Source organism: Haliaeetus leucocephalus, unplaced genomic scaffold (genome assembly GCF_000737465.1).
Source record: "Haliaeetus leucocephalus isolate CR32 unplaced genomic scaffold, Haliaeetus_leucocephalus-4.0 Scaffold450, whole genome shotgun sequence".
Taxonomy (NCBI): domain Eukaryota; kingdom Metazoa; phylum Chordata; class Aves; order Accipitriformes; family Accipitridae; genus Haliaeetus; species Haliaeetus leucocephalus.
In genome coordinates this window covers 18,302,931-18,324,641 of record NW_010972886.1, presented here as the reverse complement: position 1 = coordinate 18,324,641, position 21,711 = coordinate 18,302,931, and the positions used below count along the sequence as shown (strand labels likewise).

General features: G+C 38.9%; 1 protein-coding gene across 2 annotated transcripts in view; it reads right to left on the bottom strand.

The window, feature by feature from the left end:
- PSME4 (proteasome (prosome, macropain) activator subunit 4) overlaps nt 1-17,826 on the bottom strand; it is a 69,111-nt gene extending 51,285 nt beyond the window's left edge. For both annotated transcript variants that reach the window (XM_010574877.1, XM_010574878.1), the window contains exons 1-6: nt 17,624-17,826; nt 10,420-10,560; nt 9,745-9,861; nt 4,829-4,873; nt 3,281-3,430; nt 2,045-2,108 (exon numbers count right to left, since the gene is read on the bottom strand). In XM_010574877.1, coding sequence (XP_010573179.1) covers nt 2,045-2,108; nt 3,281-3,430; nt 4,829-4,873; nt 9,745-9,861; nt 10,420-10,560; nt 17,624-17,799 — 693 coding nt within the window. In that variant the 5' untranslated portion in view covers nt 17,800-17,826. The remainder of the gene's footprint in view (nt 1-2,044; nt 2,109-3,280; nt 3,431-4,828; nt 4,874-9,744; nt 9,862-10,419; nt 10,561-17,623) is intronic.
- Between the last annotated feature and the right edge of the window lie 3,885 nt (nt 17,827-21,711).

Here is a 21,711-nt window from a genome sequence, read left to right as displayed (position 1 = left end):
CTTCTGCAGGATCCATCCTACTTAAAGCGCACTTGCCTGTGCTGATGGCTGTCACATTCATAAGCTTTGGTTTATACACATCTGTGGCTTGTGAAGGTCACAGGCATTAGCTGTCAGATGGGATGACAGTATGTGACTATCTATGACAAATTAAGACACTCCATCGCCAGAAGACAGTGTCATGAGTCCAAAAGGGAACGGAAAGATGTCCTCAGGAAAGAGAGTTATCAGGACTAAACAAAAAAGGAGATGAAGCCTCACTCTCATATCCTGATTGTGAGAAAGTACATAATCCACCAACACTGCTTTTATGAGCTTGCCCAAATAGGGAAATACCTATCAGGTCTCCAAGAGCCTTGATGCTTCTGTCAGTACCTTGAAGCTATGGCAAAGCCAAAAGGAAGGGCCTTAAATAATCCTGTCTAATTCAGAGACAGGTGTTCACAGAAGAACAGTTCACCTCTCACTCTGAAGGACACAATAGCTTTGGAAAAAAAACACAAATTCAATTCAGGACAGTCACAGCTGACACAGCCTGAAGACAAGTGTTACATTTTCTTAAATGATCTAGCTTTTTTGTTTGATACCAGGAAATACCCACTGAAAAAACCCTTAACATGCACAAATGCAATTGATTCTATAGCTCCCCTTCACACAGCAAGTCTAATTCCTGCCAAAGCAAGCTGAGAAAAAGCTTGCAGCATACAGAGGCTTAAATTGGATTGCATAGTCAGAACCCATATGTCTAATCATCTGCATCCAAGCCTGATGAAGTGAACAAGCCTGCCCTTAAGAAGCGGACAAGACAGCAAAGAAAACAAGAAGTGAAACTTTTGGGGAAAAAATGAAATTGTTTGGGCCTTCCAAGCAAACTGTCAAAATGCAGTGGAAGAGGGAAAAAAATATCAGAGATAACTTACGAAAGAGTGTTCACGATTATCTGTTAGACCATTTGACAGAAACAAACCAAACCATGATACTAAAGTACAGGCTCTCATCTTTCTGTCAGAAAGAGTAGACAGAATTGTCATTTTTTGGATAGCCATCAGAAAGATGCAGAAGTGTCTATAGACAATCTCAAATAAAACTTTGGCAGTCACCCCTGTTCAAATCTGGACAATTGCCAACTGTTGGAACAAAGACTGCCTTCCTTTATTTGTGATGAAATGTAACTCAAACCAGAAAAACCTACACACAAGCCTTTTAACAAAGAAATTGCCAGAAACAGAATGTGCTACAAAGGTAGCATTCAGCGGTGTTTTGGAAATCAGCTTTCTCCAAAGACACTGAGAAGTCTTCCTTGTATATATAGGCAGGAGATTAGTGAAAGGAGCCAGATGGTCAATGAGCTTATCTTCATACTGAGTATGGAAAAAATCTGGTAATATGCCAAGTTTCACTGCAGTAAAGCCAAGGCACAGGTCAGCTGACAACAATAGCACCTACTCTGCTGGTGGTGTTGTCTCAAGGATGAGATTTTATTTCCCAAGTTTGGATCTAGTCATATGAGACACACAAAAAAGGCAGACAGGTACATGGTAGACTATTTTCCTTGAAAAATACAGCCCAATGGTATTTTTGGCCAAGAGGAGTTCAGATTCTTTACTGTATCTAAAACAAAGATGACAACTCACTGAAGTCAAGGCAAAGCATTACTACTCAAAATTAGGGACCATGAGAAATGTGTTAAGATATAAGAGATGGGACTTTACAGAATTATAATTTATAGAAATCACAATAGCACTTACCATCATTGTAAGGATTAGCAGGCAGTCTGGAAAATGCCAGCCTTCCCAAGGCTGGAAAGAAAAGCTGCCTGAGCTAGCCATTAAACAACGTTCACCAAGCACAAGTGCAGTCTCATTTATTCAGCCAGTAATTGCTTGCTAACAATCATGAAATTATTGTCCCTGCTTTCTTGTACTAGTTAAAGCAGAATGAAAAAAAATCCATTGTATCACTGTTTGACTTTGATGCCTTGCAAGCACATGATAGGAATATTTAAATGGACTTATTCTAGTGTAGGTGAAAAGTAAATACTTACCCCTTCCCACTGGGGAAGATTTTGAACTGACACCCAAAGGCCTATAAATTCATCAAACCAAAGCCTGCAAGAGAACAGAATCAAAATAATTTTAATGTTGTGAAAGCAACTCTCTCATTGGATATTTATCCCTCATTTCACCAGGTGGTCACAAGAACTCACCTGCCCCTCAACAAGAACAGGGATCATCAACATGGACATGCTTGTATCACTGTGCCTGCCACAGCATCACCCCCACCCCCAACTCTGATCCCAAGTTTCAGTCTTTGCTTCTTTTACCTCTCCTCTTACTCTTTTCTGACACCCCCCCCTTTCACACAAGTGTTTCACCAGGAGTTTCCTTATCTACTTCAGCTTCGCTATTTCATTACATATCGCCATCCCAACACAGGTAAACCAGATGACAATAAATCATTACTTCATTTCTATCTACCTTAAAATCTAAAATTTGTCCCTACTGAGCGATTGTTACAAGCATCATTAGCATTTATTCTGAATTCATCTGAAGCCAAATATGCAAACCCTCCATACCAGTCCCTTACTTAAATTCACCTTTATAAACGATATTCACTCCCTTCCTTGAAGTTTTCACTAATCCTATAGCACAAATACACTTTTAACCTAACTAGCCTAAGTAATCTCTACATGCGCTAAACATCACTGGCTTATGTTTCAAAGTTCATTAGTTCTACCTTAAAGATGATCCAGATACTGTCCTATCCTGCAAATGTTTCTCCTTTAATTCTCAAACTCATTTCCTATAGCAGTCTTCAGACCATCTCATATTTCCACATCTTGACAGTGAATTGAAGACCTCTACCTCTCACAATCCCATATTTGTAGTAACAGCTGTACTATAACCTACATGAAGGACTTACCAGAAGCTACCCTAAATTAAATAGAAGGTAGGACTTAAAGCTGGGCTATGGTTAATGATTTTCACTTGTCAGACCATTCCTTCAGAATTAAAGTGCATGTAATACAATTAGTTTGCTTTGCTGTATACCATGTGCTTCACTCTAGAGAAGGGAGAACTCATTAGAAAATAGGTACTAAGATTCCCTGAGGTTACTTTTACAAAAGAAGAATGCTGACAGAATTCTTGTCTTGAACTCCTTTCAAAAATGCCATTAAGAGCTACCACTCATTTTGGTGGTTGACTTCAAGTCATCCTGTAAAAGAATCACCTGCATTTGCAACAGAACACTATAGCAACAGACATTGAATTACACTTACTTGAAACCTTTCTGGTGAAGTTCAGGAGGAAGGGTAGTAGGTAGAAAGAGTTCAAAGTAGGTAATAGCCTTTTGCATGGTAACATCAAATGGACACATTAAAGGCCTCCATTCATCTAGCATCTCCGCAGTGGCATCTTCTGGAAAATATCTGAAAAGAAGGAAACGATTGAACATATACAGACTTGGCTTTAAATTTTGGGTCTCTTTTAAACATATTTAAAACTACTAATTTGTCATAAATCTTAGTTTTACAGTAAGACCGTGTACGGGAGCAACAGACAGGCAGTCCTCAACTCCACTTAACCTTCACAAAACAGAGTTAAGATCAAGGACATCATGGTGCCTCATTTTAAGACCACAAATGTAAGAAGATTCTTGTCTTGTTGAACCACAAAAGATTCTGTACAACACAAAACCATTTCAATGTGAAGGTTGGTCAAAATCAAACACCTACTGTTCACATTCAATGCAATGTAAAAAAAGATTACTTAAGGCATGAGGAACATTTATTGGAACATTACAAGAATGCTGGTTATTTAATTTATTTTAAAAGAAACTAAATATCCATGCAATGCAATATTTAAAATGCATACCAGATACAACTGTTTATACAACATAATTATTGCAGTTGATATGGGGCCAATTGTAAGTAATGTTATCAGTGTCCCAACCTTAAGTCAGAATTTTCAAGAGACAAATATCACATTTTCATTTTTAAAACACTCTGCTTCAGTGACTTTCATATTCAGAACAGATACCAGAAAAATCAACACTGAAAACTAAGGGGTTTTATTTAGCCACGAAACCATATATATTTGGGAGAATATAGGTTGTAAGGTTGTTTTATCCTTATGTTCCTCATACTAAATATATGTGTTTAGAACAGCATCTCCTATAGGAACGCTCAATGGAGTAACATCAGTACGTGAAACAGCTGCTCCCTTGAAAGCAGATAACTACAAATGGCCATATGAACCGTAAAAAAAAAAGAGAACAAGTCTCTTCTCTGCATCCTTGCAGTATCTAAGCTGCTAAAAAAGTCAATTAATGCAGAGAGCAAAACTGGTTCAGGCACACACATTCCCAGTGAACATAACAGCACAAAAGAGCAAAAGCAATGGTGGCCTTATCTAATGATACCCTGGCTTAACCATTAACAGATTTTCAACCAAGGCTGTTAAAAAACAAAAACAAAAAAACCAAAAAAAACCCCAAGAAAAAAAAAAAAACCACACCAAACAACCTTACACTTAGTTTAAATATTATAACAGAGAATATGCCTGTCATTGTTCTCATTTTAAGCAGCCTATGAACCTGAGGTATTGATCATTCATAATGTAGTAAAAGAGAAAAGTCTCTACCCTCCACCCCAAACTCCTTAAACAAGTTGGGACAACATCAGCCAAGGAACAACTAGTAGGGTGGGTTTTGTTGTTTTTTGTTTTTTTTTTTTTGTTTGTTTGTTTTAAACACTTTTCTTCCCCCTCTTAAAGTAATATTAAAGATACAGGCTTAAAAAACGCAAAACAAAACAACAAACACTTACGGTCTGCAGCTCTTCACAAGTGTTTTCAGAACACTTTCTACAGAACTGAAACAAGAAAGGAAAAATTATGGATAGTATATTACCAAATTTCAATGACAGCATAAAATAAAACAGCCGTTTGCTGATTCTTCCCTGAAGAGCTTAAGATAACGTTGATGCAATTAGATGTCTTCTGTGAACATGCAGTAGCTAATTGCCTTCTACACAGACCTAATCATAACGATTAAAATTGTTCTGCTGAACTCCTGGTTCTACTTTTCATACACTACTCTAGTATTTAGTGCATTTAAGTGAAGAGTAGAATTATTATTATTTCTTGTAAGTAATACCCTGCATTTTATCCATGAACAACCAGCAAAGCAAGGTAACTTCTTGGGGAAGTTGAAAACACAAACAGAAAAAATGGTTTTATGGACTTCATAAATATTTGTAAGACACATAAAGGCAACAGGCTTCAGAAAGTTTTTATTATTAGACTCCAAACACCTTATCTGTCCTTTTCGATCTGGTTTTGTTTTTTGTCCAGTGGTTCTAAGAAAGAGAAGTGAACTATCTGCAAATCAATGGTTATTTCATTAGCTTCCCTCACAATTAACAGCTGATTTTAAAAGCGTTTTTATCCATAGCAAGAAAACTTACTTGAGAAATCATTTTAACACGAATTGTCACAGGATGCCATCAAATCACTTAAAAATGACTAAACCTCAGAATAAACTCAAAGAATAAAAGGAAGGGGGAGGAGAGAAAGATATTGATCAATGGAACCATAAAGGTAGTAAACTGTCATGTTTTCAAATCTTCTGTTTATTACAAGACGAGCTCAAGACTAAATTGCACTTCTACCAAAAAAAACATTCCCTGAATTAAAAAAAAAAAGTTCTGGCACAAGAACTTCCTACAGCTTTTAGACATACATTCTGTACTCTTAATAGAAAAATTGCATCCTTTAGTTCATCATCAAAAACTAACATACAGAAATGCTATTTTCATCAGAAAAAGATGACACAAATGTATCATCTTTAGAATTTTACCAAAGATCAGTTTAGGTCAATTGAGACACACAAATACTGAGCATGCACATACACTCTCTCTAGTCCTACACAAAATAAACTGATCCCATACAAGCCAGGAGAAATATAAAATGGATAAACCACTACTTCCCTTCAACACCTCAACATTCACCACAAGCCAACAAAAGCCCACCCAGCCCTCATAACAGTATTTCAGTTCAAGCAGCACTCTAGAAGATGCAAAATTCTGTGCACTTTATGCCACAGTGACAAAGTAAATCCATGACCTCTCCCAGAATGAAAATTTTGACCTCACTGACAGCTTCTAAAATTTGAAGAGGAATGGCCAACCATTCATTAAACAAAACCAATATCAAACTCTGCAAGAAGCTCTAAAAGATTCTGGATTAAAGTGAATACTGTTCTTGAAAGAGTTAACAAATAGATAACAGTTTTTCCAAGAGTAGATAAATAAAGCATGAACCAGCAACTTTCCGTAAGAGCATTAAAGATTAACATGAAAAATGTTTGTGTGACAAAAAAAAGCTACCCCCATACTATCACACTCCACTGAAGTGAACTATTGCTAAAGAGAACCTGAAGGACAGAGGAATTTTAAGAAACACAGATGCCAGATATCAACAAGTCTTTCAAATTCACAAGTTTTCAGTCAGATCTCAGCATTTGTTAGTGGAAAAGAGCAAAGCAGAAAGACTGGAAGGGATGTCCCCTTCTGATCGCAATCTTAGAATGGAAGCTAGAAAGAAAAAAACAGCAGCAGACAATTTTGTACATACAGAAACTTCCATCTAAGACACAGTTAAAACTACAGACTAATTACAGAAGACATCTTGTAAGATTCCCATTTGATGACTACTAGTTAGAAAAGGACAGGACAACACACCTGGGGGAGAACAAGAGACTGCTGGTTACTGTTTTCATCATCACTTTGAACCAACTCAAACTTCTTAGCAGTGGCTTCTGTTCCACTTTTGGCTAGACTTTCTGCATACCTGTTACTGCGGAATTGCTGAAAAATATCTACAGCTATCACACTCACAAATTTTCATATGCTACTCTATCACTAAACCTAGCCATGGATTAATAGAGCACAACAGCAAACAACTATACACATAAACCACGCCAGACTGGATTAGCCTACTGCAGTTTGTACTCCTGTCCTTGCTCAGGTATTTAATGCTGACCATCTGGATAAGGTTTTTAAAACCTTTGTCACAGAGAGATAATGAAGCCACTTACACTGGAAGGTATCTCCTATTAATTACTGAAACAACAGTGTATTTAAGGAGATGAGGAAAATTTCTCATCCCATTCAGTTTTCTTTGCTTTTAGTTCCTCCTTATTACCTGAGGCATTATTAGCTTATTATTATTAACCCCTATCACTAGTCATCATTTTGGCACTACGTGATTATTTTCTTCTTTTGGAAAGGACATGACCATATTAATTTGTTAATCGGGGGTTTTTTGCCTGCGTTTTCAAAGAGAAACATGTTTCAGTTAAAACAACAAACATATAAACTGACACTGCTGACTCTTACATTATCAAAAAGCAGTGAAATCACAATTTTCAGTTTTTCAGGACAGATTCAGGCCTTAAGTGAAATTCTAGCCCTGCAGTAGACACTAGATTACAAGAGCTTAAAATAAGACAATGAAAAGAGCAACCAGCTACAGTTTCACAAATTATTTTACTGAATTTCTAACTTCGGTGAGCCAAATATTGATCTCTCATTGGATTAGTACAATTAAAAATTTCCTCCTAAAAAAACCCAAACAAAGCAAAACCCACTGCAATTCCACTTCTACTTATACCAGTTTTCTGAATTTATATATACACCAAAACTCCTGATACAGTTTTCACTGCAAAAATTCACAATAAACTGTTCCAATACAGAAACTTTGTTTCACACTTCACAGCTACAAGGTTGTTGCTGGGTGTATTTTCCAGAACCTATTACCTCACTGCTAAAGCACTTTCCATGATTTCATTGTTTTTAATAGTAAGGTACACTCACTTGGTAACATGCACTCCTACACCAATACTGATTTTGCCCATACTAAGACACAGCAATTACTCAAATGTAAAATCTACCTTTCATTTAACCCTTGAAATATATATGCTGGTTAAATTAGTTAGCATGTAGCCACTTTATCAGCCACTTCACACACGCTATCTTGTTCCCCAATTAGAAAGGTTTACATACAGTGCGACATTCTCAAACAGTGGTGTAATGTTAACACTGGTTTTCCAATACAATTATTTATGCAGAAAATTACACCTGTGTGACAAGTGCTACAATCTAACAGAACATGCAGAAGATTACACATCGGCCAGAGCTGAACAAAACAAAAAGTCATTCTTACCACCTATGTAATACATTAAGCACAAATGTTTTAGGTGAAGACAAGCCTGGTCGATATGAACTGAATGTAAAAAAAAAAAAAAAAATTAAAACAGTAGTTAAATTTAACAGCTATAAATCAACTCAGCTTTTAAAAATATCTCGACTTCCACCAAAAAGACACCCCTCAAAATTGCTGTTAAAAAAAAAAGAAAAAACACCGTATGAGAACAAATCGCACTGCATATTAAGATGGAGCATCTGATATCTAATACAGTTAATAAAAGCTAAACACTTCAGACAGACCATCACAATTGATATCTTCCTCCCAGCTTAACCTCCTCTTCCCTCTCGGAAAAGTCCCTCCCCACTACACAAGTTTCTCACACAATAAATGAAAAGTGACTAGACAACAGCCCCACAGAGCAAAGTATACAGTTGCAGCAGGTGCTGGCATACGCGTATGCATAAACCAACTAAAAAAGGCTCCGCTCTTTTGGATTTTCACTCACAAGTATTATCTACAATTAGCAAAATAATGCAGTTTAGCAAAATTATTTTTCCACCTACATAGCCATGACAGAAATTCAGCAGGAAACACCGTGTAACAAGTTACAAGGCTACATGTATTTTCCGTTCATGTCACTTATCAGCAACACGATCTTCCACTCAGTAAAAGGAATCAGTGGTAGTACTTCAGTATCCCTGGACAGAATTTTTTTGTTTTTTAATAAAGCCAATTAAGTATTTTTACCTGCAATTCTTTGTTTGTTTCAATTGAAACTTCACATAAACATAATGTGTTATCCATGTAATACCTTTTATAATCTGTAATTTATAAAGCAGGACCTTCTCTAATTGGATTTACCAGGAAAATGGGAATTTTGCAAATTTGACAGATGAGGAGGGATTGGCAGCGCAGAGAAAGCGAAGAAAACAAGTTTTCATTTTTAAAATCAGTAGAACATTTCTAAAATTCTTAACTTGGAAAAAAATTGATTTGCCCATATCATATCATCACTTAGAAAATATATATATACAGACACATATATGTATTTCCGGTAGAGGGCATATCACTTTTCGTTGTATGCATACAGATCTGCACCTAGATTACAGATACTGAGAATGCTTACAGTACATATATTTTAGAACAGTACCATTTTTATTTTCCCAAACCCTTATTGTGTTATATAACTGAACAGCAGACATTTGACCTGAATATCATTTAAAATTTAACATTATATCTGCTAACCTGTGGGCTATCATCCTAAAATAAGTTGATGAAGACCCCTGTTCCTGCATATTTGGAAATGAACTCAATCACATTCATAAAGAGAGGAACACCATAACAAACAATTCATTGACAGAAGGGTATACATGACTTCGTACAGTCTTGCATGCAATTACTGAAATATACTTCATGAAAATATAAGCAAAATATTTACTGTGTATCAAATTCCAGATATTAAAGCAAATTACAACGTACTTGCCAGCATTACACGTACTTATAGTCTATCAAATGTTTGAAAATGCAAACTTACTTTGGAAACCAATTTAATCCAAGATGTTCTGTTTTGGAGTATAATATCCTTTCCAGCATTTCATAAAGTGGTCTCCATGGTAACTCTAAATCATCCCTGGAAAGCAGTTCTTTCTTCCTAATAGAAAAGAAGAAAAAACCAAAAAAACCAATGAGCACATTAAGATTAAACATTCACACTGACACACAGCACACCAGAATATCCCAGATCACTGCTCTGAATTATGCTTATCATCAGCATTTGGCACAAACTGCAGGAAGGTCAGGCAAAAAAAAAGCTAGCCGCTTGCAGCAGTTCTGCACAAACAGAAGCTGTCAAGATCTTCAGGAAAAGCCTAAGTGAAATAAACATTATCAAATTATGAGAGAGTCTTCATCTTCTCCCTGTCGGAGAGTCAACCTTAACACTTGGCTCTCTGAGATGTTTTCTTTTCCTAATAGGAGAAAAAACCCTGATGTTCTTTCACTTTCAATACCAATCCTAAAGCTCTGGAAGGGGCAAGGTGTTTGCGTAATGAGAACTCTTTAACCAACATCAACTGCAGAGGGGAGATTAAGTGAACTAACACGTAATAGAACATATTATTACATTAAAGTATCTAACAACATTAAGCAAGTGAAGTGATCAACTACTTAGAGATGAAAGTTTCAGTAGTCAGCAGAAATCTGTACGTACTTTAACAGGTTTATCAACAGGCGTGCAAATCCTTGCATCATGCTGATCTCCAGTTTTGGAATTGTTACCAGCTCATACAACAATTTGATAAAAAGCACATGATCTTCTCTGCTAAATTTTCTCCCATATAATCGGATGTATCTACAAACAAAACACAGGATGAATCAGCAAAATTTTTAACACATTTCCATTTTGTCTGAGACCCAAGCCAGACTCTGACTTGCTGTTTAATGAAACAAAACTAAAACCTGGTTCACAAGTCCAACAAATAAGAACCTGAAGACATATAGCAAAGGAAGACTGACAACTGAAACTAACTACAGAAAGAAAAAGAATGACCGAATAAAATTTACAGTCTTCTAAGATTCTACAAATACCGTAACTTCATGCTCACACCAGATACCACAAAACCAGGGATCATATTCTTTCACCTCAACTTAAAATGTACTAGCTATAAAATTTAGTATTTCCATATCCCCATGTATTTATCTCTCTCAGAAAAAAATCCAAAACCACAACTGTCACAAGCAGCCTTATTATACTCTATCCTTTGCAGCTAGGACACTTTAAGAAGGAACCAGGACACAATTCAGAAGCCAACCCCCCCCACCCCATCCCCCCACCCCCCCAAAAAAACCCAACAAACCAAACCAAAACCAAAACCAAGTATCATGTAAAGTCCAAATCTGATAGCTTCCGTAAGGCTGAACAACTGATTTAGCCACTGAGCTTTGCTGGTGGTGTGTCCCACTTCTATCCCTTATATTTACAATCTTAAGAAAGTATAGATCCATTAGGACTAACTCTGGAAGAAGTGCTTGCTATTTCCAAGTTTAGATTGAACACAAGAATACATTTAAAGTTTCAAACGGTAATTTGCACCAGCAAAACCTATATAAGGTTCTAGTGCAGCATTTTACATGTCGCACAACTATAAATTACTGCTCACCTGGGAAGTACACTTTCCTTGTAATTACTGCTCCAACTATTCTTAAAGATTCATAAAAAACCTTACTAACATGCTCTCCTCCAAGTAGCAGACAAAGCATACAAGATATGAAACCCTATAAAACAATTTTTTGAAAAGCCTATTTGTTGTTTTTGTTTAAGATTTAGTAGAGGTTGGATTGATTTGTTGCTAAATATAAACCAGCGGAGCATCAAGGCTTTTTCTGGTAATGAGACAAATGTCAGATCTTGCACTGCTTATCTGGTACGCAGGGCAGCACACATTGCAGAATCTTACACTGGAACCACCACGTGAAAAGATTAGGAAGGAAACATCTCTGAAGAACTCCTACTTGAAAGAAATAGAGGCTAGGTAATTTTAAAGGGGCAAACATTAGCAGCTATTGATCTAACAATCAAAACAAACTGTCCTAATTCCTGAATTTGGTTTCTGAAATTCTGCAATATTGAGGAGTTTAGTTTAATATTATATCTGGTTTAGTTTCAAATGTTTCATGCTCCTCTGCAAGCTTTTATTCCTTGCAGAACTGCCAGTAGGAGAACTGACTCCTTGAGAACTAAAATTCAGATCCCTTAATAAAGCATGCTTACACAAAGCACACTTCACACAGTGACACAGAGCACGGGATTTGGACTCAACTGCTTGAATACTTTTTTTTCCTACCTCTCTACATCCCTGTTCCTCAATTTAAAACAAAATTATCTCTTTCAGGATCACCCATAGCTAGTAATCTTACCAGAAGGAGTTAGTTTCCTTAAATATACATATACCAAGATCCCTTGCTCTTCCCTCACAAGATTTTTTCCCCAACCTTCTTCCTCCAGTTTCCTTTGAAGAGACAGTGGAACAGCTGCAGGGCTCCGGCAAACGGATCATCAGCAGTTTTTAGAAAAAAAAAGAAAAAACCAACCAACACTACAGCACTTCTTTACACTTCCCTTTTCCTTCTGCCATTGATTTCAAGGGGAGATTTTAACATTTGATGGGCAGTATTTTCACTAATGCTTATTTCAACATGTTTTACTTATTTCAAAGACGGAAGGGAACAAACAAAATACAGGATAACCCACTCTATCACAGGAACCTAAATGATCTGGATTGGCCAGAAACACCATCTACCTATAGAATTACACCATCGACAGCTGAACACCTACACTTTTCACATGCATAAAATGGACATGAAGAAAGAATCCTCAGAAAAAAAAAAGTGACACTTGATTTTGTAAGGGCTAACAGAAATATATAACTTAATCATACTTATTTTGATTGCAATATTTCACCTTCTAAAAGCATACATTGCTCACATACTGCATGGGAATAACCCAATGTGAATTTCTTCATGTATGATTAAAAAAAAAGAAATTGCAGAAGCCTGAAAAATACATTTTAACTACAAAGAAACACTAGATTCACAAGAAATTCAGTTAATCTGTCAGTGTCGCTATATATAACTGAAAATAAAATGTTTGGCTGGTTACCTTTCTTGACATTTGCTAACAGCAGTTCTATTATACAAAATGCCATTTAATTAAGAAAGAAACAGAAGGAGTAAAGTATACAGAAACATACTGAACACAAAGATGTCACTATGCCCAAGAAGCAGAACTAGATGCCAAATTGCTCCCATATTTACAGCTTCTTTATGTAGGTGGGGGAGGCAGATTTTAAAACCATCAATTATTTGCCTTAATCCAGCTGTGCATTAAGACAATGACAGAAAATAATTACTTCTAGAAAGGGGCTAATCACCTTTTCCTCAAGATTAAATGAGCAAAATCTAACAGAAGGGAACTGCAATATTGATTTTCAGAATATCCCCTCACAAAGGATGAAGTATCATCATTACTAAATAAAAGAATATAGGCAGAACTTCATGAATCCTGAAGGATGCCTAGGGGTTAATCACACAGATACACGTTCATCACATAAATGGTGGCTCATCAGGATTAAAAAAAAAAAAATTATTAATTGGGTTATTGGGGGGAAAAAAAATAATTCCAGAACTAAATTACTGCAAAACAAAAAATAAGACTTCTTATATGAAGGCAGGTAATGCTACATTGAGATGTTTCTTGAAATCTTAATGCTGCTGCCCTTTTGATGCCTCCTTTAAGAAAACCATCAAAGGTTTTATGAGCTCTCAGCCTCTACCAGTCAACTACAAAAAGGATAAATAAATCATCCTTCATTGTGCTGGTCCACTGGGTCCTGATTTGGAGTTCAGCTACATGGAGAGAAAAAAAAAGCAACAAAACCAACCCACCCACCCTAAAAAACACAATTAGGAAGTGAAAATTCTGTTCATGGTGCCATCCTTTCTGTACAGTGTACAGGGTCTCTGGAGATTACAAAAAAAAAATTAGAACCAAAAGCCAATTCCCTATTCTAAAATTATTAGGTATCCAATCCCTCACTCCACAATTACAATAGACCTATTTTTAGGAAATGCACTATCATATCAAGTGGACTTCCTAAATTGCCCTAGAAAGTTGGCTGCTCTGCTACAGTTAAAAATTGCCTTCACTTCTGAAGCTGAATAGAGCACGCTGCTAAATTCCTAGCTATCTATTTTCATTTTCTAACACACAGAACAGGGTTATGATTGGTCTAAAACTCAGTTTTTGACGATATGAAAAACAATTAATCATGCTTAACAAGACTCTTTAAATAACATGTACATGTATACAGTATACACACACATCCCTTATGCATCTAGATAGAAAGCTTATACCTGATAAAGATGAGAGGGAAATAGACATAAAACAAGATTTACATACAATAGGGATTACAACACTTCAGAAAAAAGTCCCACTAAGATATTTTCATCCCCCCTGTAACTTTGTGTCCTGTCATTCTAATTCAAAACAGTTGAGCTGCGCTTTTGCCACACCTTACAGCAAGACAGTTAAATGTCATTTTGTAATAAGCCTATACCTGACAAACACATAAAATAGCATTGTCAGGAAGAGAAACTGTGTCCCTCAGCTCCAAAAACTCTACCCTTGCCTACTGAAGTAGAAAGCACAGACAGACATTTGTGGGTTTTCCAGGCTGCAGAGCCAACCACATGTACAGTAACTACTAAATGTTCATGTTATACCAATATGCTTATTTACAGGCTATGTTCTTAAAAAAAAAAAATTAAACAAAAAAATCTATACACAAAGTTTATATGCAACACATGAAAGATAGAAAAATTGAAACAGCAGCCTATTTTTGACCTAAAGACCATACGGGAGTATGACGCAAGTCCATTTAAGCAAATTATTTTGATGCAACATGCTTTCCCCTCCTCCCCACCACCACACACACACTGTAGCAAGTTACACAACTGAGATTCAGTCTTCTGCTTTCACAACCAGATTAGCATTTTATAAGATACAGATTTTACTAGCCAAAGTTGGAGGAATCTTGCGGTAATGATCACAGATTTAAATGCCAATCTTTGAGGCAAGCAGTTTTACTTGCCTAAGAAGTCCCAGTAAGTCATAAGTTACATCAGTAACTGCACTATTTCTGTCTTCACAAGAGAGAAAGTTCTCTCGCCACACTCCACACATGCATCCCAACTAAAGAACCAGTTCGCATCACTGAAAATTATGCATAAAACAATTATGCAAATCAGCTTACAGACATTATATCTGATAAACTCCAGTTTTGCTCTTTTTTGCCCCCTACCTCAGTTCATGACATCAGACAGCTGAAACAGCTACTCTTAACGTAACTGTGCAAGTCATGTTTTCAGCTGTTGGGAGTGTAAGAAATACAAGATCTCAGGTTCAGCTGTCATCATGAAATAGCAACCGATACTCAAATTTTTAATTCACAAAAAGATTTGAGTTTCACGTTCATTCTTCACACTCTGCAGGGTTTATACAAGTTGTATAAAGTTGCAAGTACCTGAGGAGGTGTAACTATACAAGTATATAATCTGCATGCAATTTTTTCCCTTTACTCAGTTATATGTATGTACATATTACAATGTTTGAATGAACATTTGTATCTGTACAAGAAACAGATTAAAGACATGTCAGCCACAGTTCTGAATTATACATTATTTCACAGAATACTGTGACAATACTGGCTTTTACGATTCAGACATTTGCAACAAAGCTAAGCAGTGATCATACCATTATGAAGATTCTGGGCATTTTTTTTTCATCAAACAAATGTACTGTTTATTATAGCTGGCCAGTAGGGAAAAAGGTAGTAAGTTGATCTAGAGATGAATCACCCACTATGAAAAGACAGCAAAATTTTTATTTTATTGTCATTATCCTATAATTTGACTTAGATACGACATCAGAACACCATATGGTTGGAAGTGTTTCATCTAGGCCTAAACTTTTATTAATGTATTTCATCTCGCAGAAGTAACTTGTCAAGTTATACTAAGAAGCAAAACATCTCTCGTGTTCAATACACCAGCTTATTTTTAAAGCAAGCCCACTGCTTCCTTCCCTGCCTACATCCAAACATATGCAGTCTTACTGCATAAAAGATGCTACAGAGAAATCTTGGGACTAACAGGCATCAGAGACAAGTTACAAACACACACACTAAATTCAAACTTCAAAGAGTAGGTGGAAAACCACAAATTAGAGCCTCCTCACCTTTCTGTGATTCATAAAGTAGCATAGCAACAGTTGTCAATAAGCTAAATTCACTGCCCTGAAGCCTAAACTGGTAACAGTAATTGTAATTTACAGAGTGAGTAACAGGGTGATTCTGATACAACCCTGCACGTTTTCAAAGCACTCATGTGCCACATTCAGCCTATTCACCCAATGCTGATCTTTCTTGTAGTAAGAACTGCTACGTTTTCTTTCAACTTGATTAGTATAGGAAGTTCTACCACCAGTACAAGGGCAACAGGTACCACTGAAACCAGTATGAGCTAGGAGATGGCTGGGGGGGGGGGGGGGGGAAGGGAAATAGTTTTAAACTGGTTCCAAACAGGTTCAAACTGTCACAAAACACAAACATGTGAGTAATTTTGCAACCATCAGTGTAATTCTATCTAAGAACATCTCTTGGCAAATATAAAGACAGATTTCAATACACACTATCAAAGGGATTTGACTGCCACATATATTAGATTCCCAATTAATATTAAAAAAATTACTTAGGTAGGGAGGAAGATTGCAAGTGAAGATCTCAAAATTGTACAAAACGCACATAATTTCATCATTTCTAGCACACAGGAAACACCATTTATGAAGGCACATGGAGCATTCAGAAAAAACAACATTTTAAATACCCACAGAGGTAAGATTTACTGACTGAAGCTACAGGAGTCATTGTCATACGATGCCATTTCCAGTGTCAGAGTGTCCAAAAGAAAAGAGGGTTAAGTACGCTTTGTAAAATTCACAAAGAGAAACCTACATTCTACTCGGTGCTATCTGTGAAATGACCGTGTTTTCATCTGTATTAAAAGCGCCTTGCCAGCACACACAGCAGAGCCAACATCAGCGTAAACTACACCGTGCCACAGTACGGGCAAGCTATCAAGGGCACCAACGGTGTTTACACAGCATTAAGCCAGAATGTAATCCTGCTAGCGCTAAACTAACAACCAGCCCGTCTTGGGAAAGACTTCATGTTCCTACAGCAGAAGTTACACGGAGACGGCGTCTCACGCAGCTTGCTTAAAAAGGTAAGAGGTGAAACAGGTGGCCAAGTACGCATTTGGAAAAAAAAAAATCAAACAAACCAAGCAGCGATCAACCCCACAAGAGCTTGACTCGTAAAAGTCTGGAAGTTTCAGAGACCACAGGCACGCTCTCGGAGACGAAGCCACCTTTGTCCCCGTTTCCTACGTCGAAGCACCCACGGGCCTTGTGAAAGACCCGCGCTGAGGCCTCGCCGCTGGCCCGCAGTCCTGCCTCGGCTGCGCCGCCCGAGCCTCAGGCGAGCCGGGGGGCGGCGGGGGGGGGAGGCGGGCACGGGGCAGTCGGCACCCGCTCGCCTCTGACGAAGCATCGCGGGGAGGAACCGTTATGCAGCGAGCCTGCCTTCCGCCGCGCTTCCCCAACAGCCCCATCGGCCCCGGGGCGGCCCCGCGAGGAAGGGACAAGCCCGGCGCCCCGGCTCCGCACCCTCTACAGCCCTATAGCCCGCAGGCCCCGCTCCGAGGCGCCTTAACCCCGGGCGCGCCGCCCCCGCCGCCCCGGCGCGGACGGAGCCGCAGCGGCCCCGGGGCAGGGGGGGAGAGCCCCGCCGGGCACTCACGTCGAGAGCTTCCTGGTCCAGAAGAGCCCGCCGGGCCACAGCTCCTGGAGCTGCACGGCCCGGGCCAGGTTGTCTTTGATCTGCGCGAGGAAGCGGGCGGCCTCGGCCTCCAGGCGCTCCCCGTAGGGCAGCAGCTTGTTGTAGACGATCTCCTTCTGCGGCGGCGGCGGCGCCATGGCCGGCGCTGGGCTGCTTCGCGCCCCGCCGCCGCCCTCAGCTGCGCGCCCGGCCCCCGGCGCTCACCCAGCGGCGCGCCGTGACGACACACCGGGGAACGGCCGGGGAGCGAGGGAACGACCGCCCGCCCCGCCCCGCTCACTTCCGGCGCGGCGGCGGAAGGCGGGGGCTGAGGGCAGCGCGCAGGGGCGGCAGCCCCCCCGCCCCCCCCATCTCCACACAAACGAGGCGTTTTCCCGAGGAGAAACCTCGCGGGGCCGGGCTCAGGGGAGGCGGGTGCGTGAGGGGGGCTCGCTCCCTGGCCCCCCGGTTCTGTGGCGGAGGGGAGCCGGGGCAGCCCCTGGCAGACTCGGGGAGAGGGCGGGTGGGTTTGGACACCTGGGTGAGGAGAACGATGTGGCGGCAAGGCCGTAACGCCTGCTCGAGTTCAGAGTTCGCTTTCTGCGGCTTTGCGGTTTATTAAACAGCCCTTTTCGTACAGCTGCCGCCAGCCGAACGCATAACTCGGCATAAAAACGTTCACCTTCCAGCTGTTCTTCTCTTAGGAAGAGACTCGAACGTTAGTCTTCACCCCCAAAATTTACTGTAATGTGAAGCGGGGATGGAGTTCATGAGGGAGATAACTGGCCACGCAGTTTGACAGCAGATTGTGTTGGCTGTTTAAGAGGCTTATTTGAAATAATAACGCTAGTCAGTAAAGCAGAGCTCAGTGGTGCCTGGTCCTGCCATTGGCCTGCGGGTGTAGGATAAAGCTTGTGATGGATATGTGATAACAGCACTAGCAGTACTGATAGCTGTTATCTCCAGCTGTCTCCTAAATATAATTGTTAATTGAATTTCCCCTCAAGAATCACATCCTGACCATACAACAGCTGCAAACTGATTAGATTTAAAGCTACCCACAAGGGCAAATCCTGTTTTCTCATCTTTATGCTCAAACTAGCTCTGCTTAAAATTAAAAAAAAAAAAAAAGATGGCTAACTAAATGCTGAAACACATTACGAAGAGGAGAAATGCCACAGAAAGCCCAAGTATGACAAGCAAAGGCTGCAATGCTCAGATATTGGCATTTTCCTGAAGAGCACATTTATACCATCTCGTTATATGCCTTTTGTATCGGGTATTATTTTTATTTCCAGTCCACTGCAACAGGAAACAATCCTGAGTGTTACATTCACCTACACTTGCGTGAGCACAGTCACACTACTTTGATTTACAGTCACCAAAAAAATAAGCAGCACAAGTGCTGTAGGTTTCTTCTGACAAAGAGTACTAATAAATCAGCATTTTATTTATAAAGTTTTTTTCCAGGTGCCCAAAGGAGGCCTGATGCTGCTTTTTCTTGTATTTTTTCTTGTAGTATCTTGGGAAAGTTCAAGTCTATTGTCACATTAAGTGCACCAAATAGCTCCTTTTCCTAAAGCTTCAGTGACAGTAATTGTTCTGTGTTATAGGATGAGATTAGGACAAAACAGATACTTTGCTAATTTGCCTTGATTGAAGTGCTACAAAGGCCGAGCCTTTTCAAGCAGGTATCCAAAAAACAAAGTTAGTTCTACATTTTCTCACCTTCCTAGACCTATACTTTTAAGAAAGGAAGCATAATGATTTTGTTTAGTGTTCAGTAATTTTGAAATACCCTTCCATTCCTAGAAGATTTTGTATCACATAATGTTGTAGATTATGTGTATCCCCTTTTACGTTATTAAAAAATAGCTGGACTTCACTATAACTTTTACTGTGATTTGGAGGGTATTTGTTGACATCTTTCACAGTGGCTTTACAATTACATTCTATTGCCTCATATCTACATTATGCAAAACAATTTATACATGAATTTCTGTCCTTTCTGGCCTGAATTAAAAACAAAACTTGATTACGGTCAAATTTCTATGGGGACAAAGTACATCTTGTTTAAGTGTTTTGTGGATGAAAACAAGAACAAGCAAAAGGTGTAGCTAAACACTATGAAATGAATAGTTTCAGACAAGGATAAATTGGGTAACTGGCCCAGAAGCTGTAAAAAAAACCCCAAACCCATGTTTAAGGATTAAGTGAAAATATATGTGCCTTGAAACTGAAAAGTATAAAATTACTTATTTTCTATCATTTATGGTCAATTCTTCTTTCCTACTTAATTGCAATAGTGGTTGGTCCAGACAGCCGTTTCCAGTGTAGGGAAGTGTTTATTAAATGTGAAGCATGCAGAGTTTGTTTGGACTTGGAGAAAAAAATAATCCAAATTATAGTCCAATTTTCTGAAATTGAAGTTGGCAGATACATAAGGAACTTCAAAGCTGCATTCTGTTGCTTCACAGCTACATTATCAAAAAAATACTCCTGCAGTTTCTGCCCTTTCCAACCCGACTTAAAACTGAAGCTTGTTTTTTCACACGTTTCTAAGTATTTTGCAATGTTTATTCATATAAACACCTCTGACCTCAGGGAGCCCATTTTATCTGAACCAGCAAGCCTCCTCATCTGCGACCGTTGTACCTCAGGCACACCAGTGCCTTCCACCAGAATTAAACACTTACCTTTCAGGGAAAAATGTGCCAAGTATGCCGTCAGCCCCTCGGATAGTCATTGTACTAATGCGACCTCGTCGTTCACAGAAATATGACTCCTGTTTTCAGAATCTGAAACAAGGAAAAAGGAGATTCTGAGTCCCTTCGCAATTACAACAGTAAGCATATATATAGCACTTGCATTTTCAAAGTATTTTCTGCACATTGAATAATTTACTAATTACATTTACTAATTATTAAAAAACTAATCCTTTCCCCCCAGTATGCTGGCATTCTGCTATTCAAAAGGAAAAAAATGATGCATTTTGCCCAGTGAGTCACAAATAAATTTGTTCTTCAAGTTTGCAATATGTTTTGGCTGCAGCAGTGTGTAGAAGCACATTTGGTTCCCAAGTCATATGATGAAGGACTAGCTTTCATAACAAGGAACCCGTCTGTGCTACTTGCATCAACAGCTTTTTCCTCTTTTATTAAGTAGGAGGAATATGAATTGAGAGCAACCCAAATATGGCTGCCACCTGTTGTTTTTGGCATTAAATCTTGAGAATTGATGAATCCAAGTGTTGTAGTTGTGAAAAAAATACAATCTTTCCATTCATGAGAAATTTCAACGGTTAACAGTGGCTTAAGCCACGCTGCACATTGTTCACGCATTCCCTTGTTGGACGGCTTGCTGCCTTAGGTCAACTAACACCAGCACTGTCATCAGTATTTAGGAAACTTGCCACTCAACCTTAACTGTGGCTTCTACTATCTTGGCTCTCAAGCAACTACTTTTCTTATATAGACATTTGGCTTAGTGACCCACCTGTCCTTTCCGACCTAAGTCAAATAATTTTTTGAGTGACAAACTCCTATATATTTTACAATTTGGAAAAGAGCACCCAATCCAACAGGATCTTCATATTACCTGATCACACCCGTCCTGGTCTGTGACCACCCCATAACTCAAAGAGCCCCATTACAAAAATAAAGAGGAATAGTTTGCTTTTTGATGTTGTCAGTGATGAGGATCCTCAGACTCTCTCACTCTTGTGTTTCTAAATTGGTCAGTCATCCAAAGCAGGCACTGAAAGATGCCAAAGAGAGTCAAGAAGCTGCTGCCATCCTGCTCACTAACTTTCAGACAAAACAGCAGTAACTTACTTTCTTCAAGAAGAAGCATCTGTGATTACTAGCTGCAAGTCTTTATACTAACAAGGGCATTTTCACTGCAAGGAGCTGCTCCATCCCTTCAGGATGGGGACATGAGAAGAGCCTGTAATTACAGCCTGCTGTGAAAGCATTTACTCCCCTGCCCCTGGGAAACTGAGTTGCTCCAAAGATTTTGGGTAGTAGCAGTTCTTTGGTGTAAACAGCAAAGAGCAGTAATTACAGCTGCTC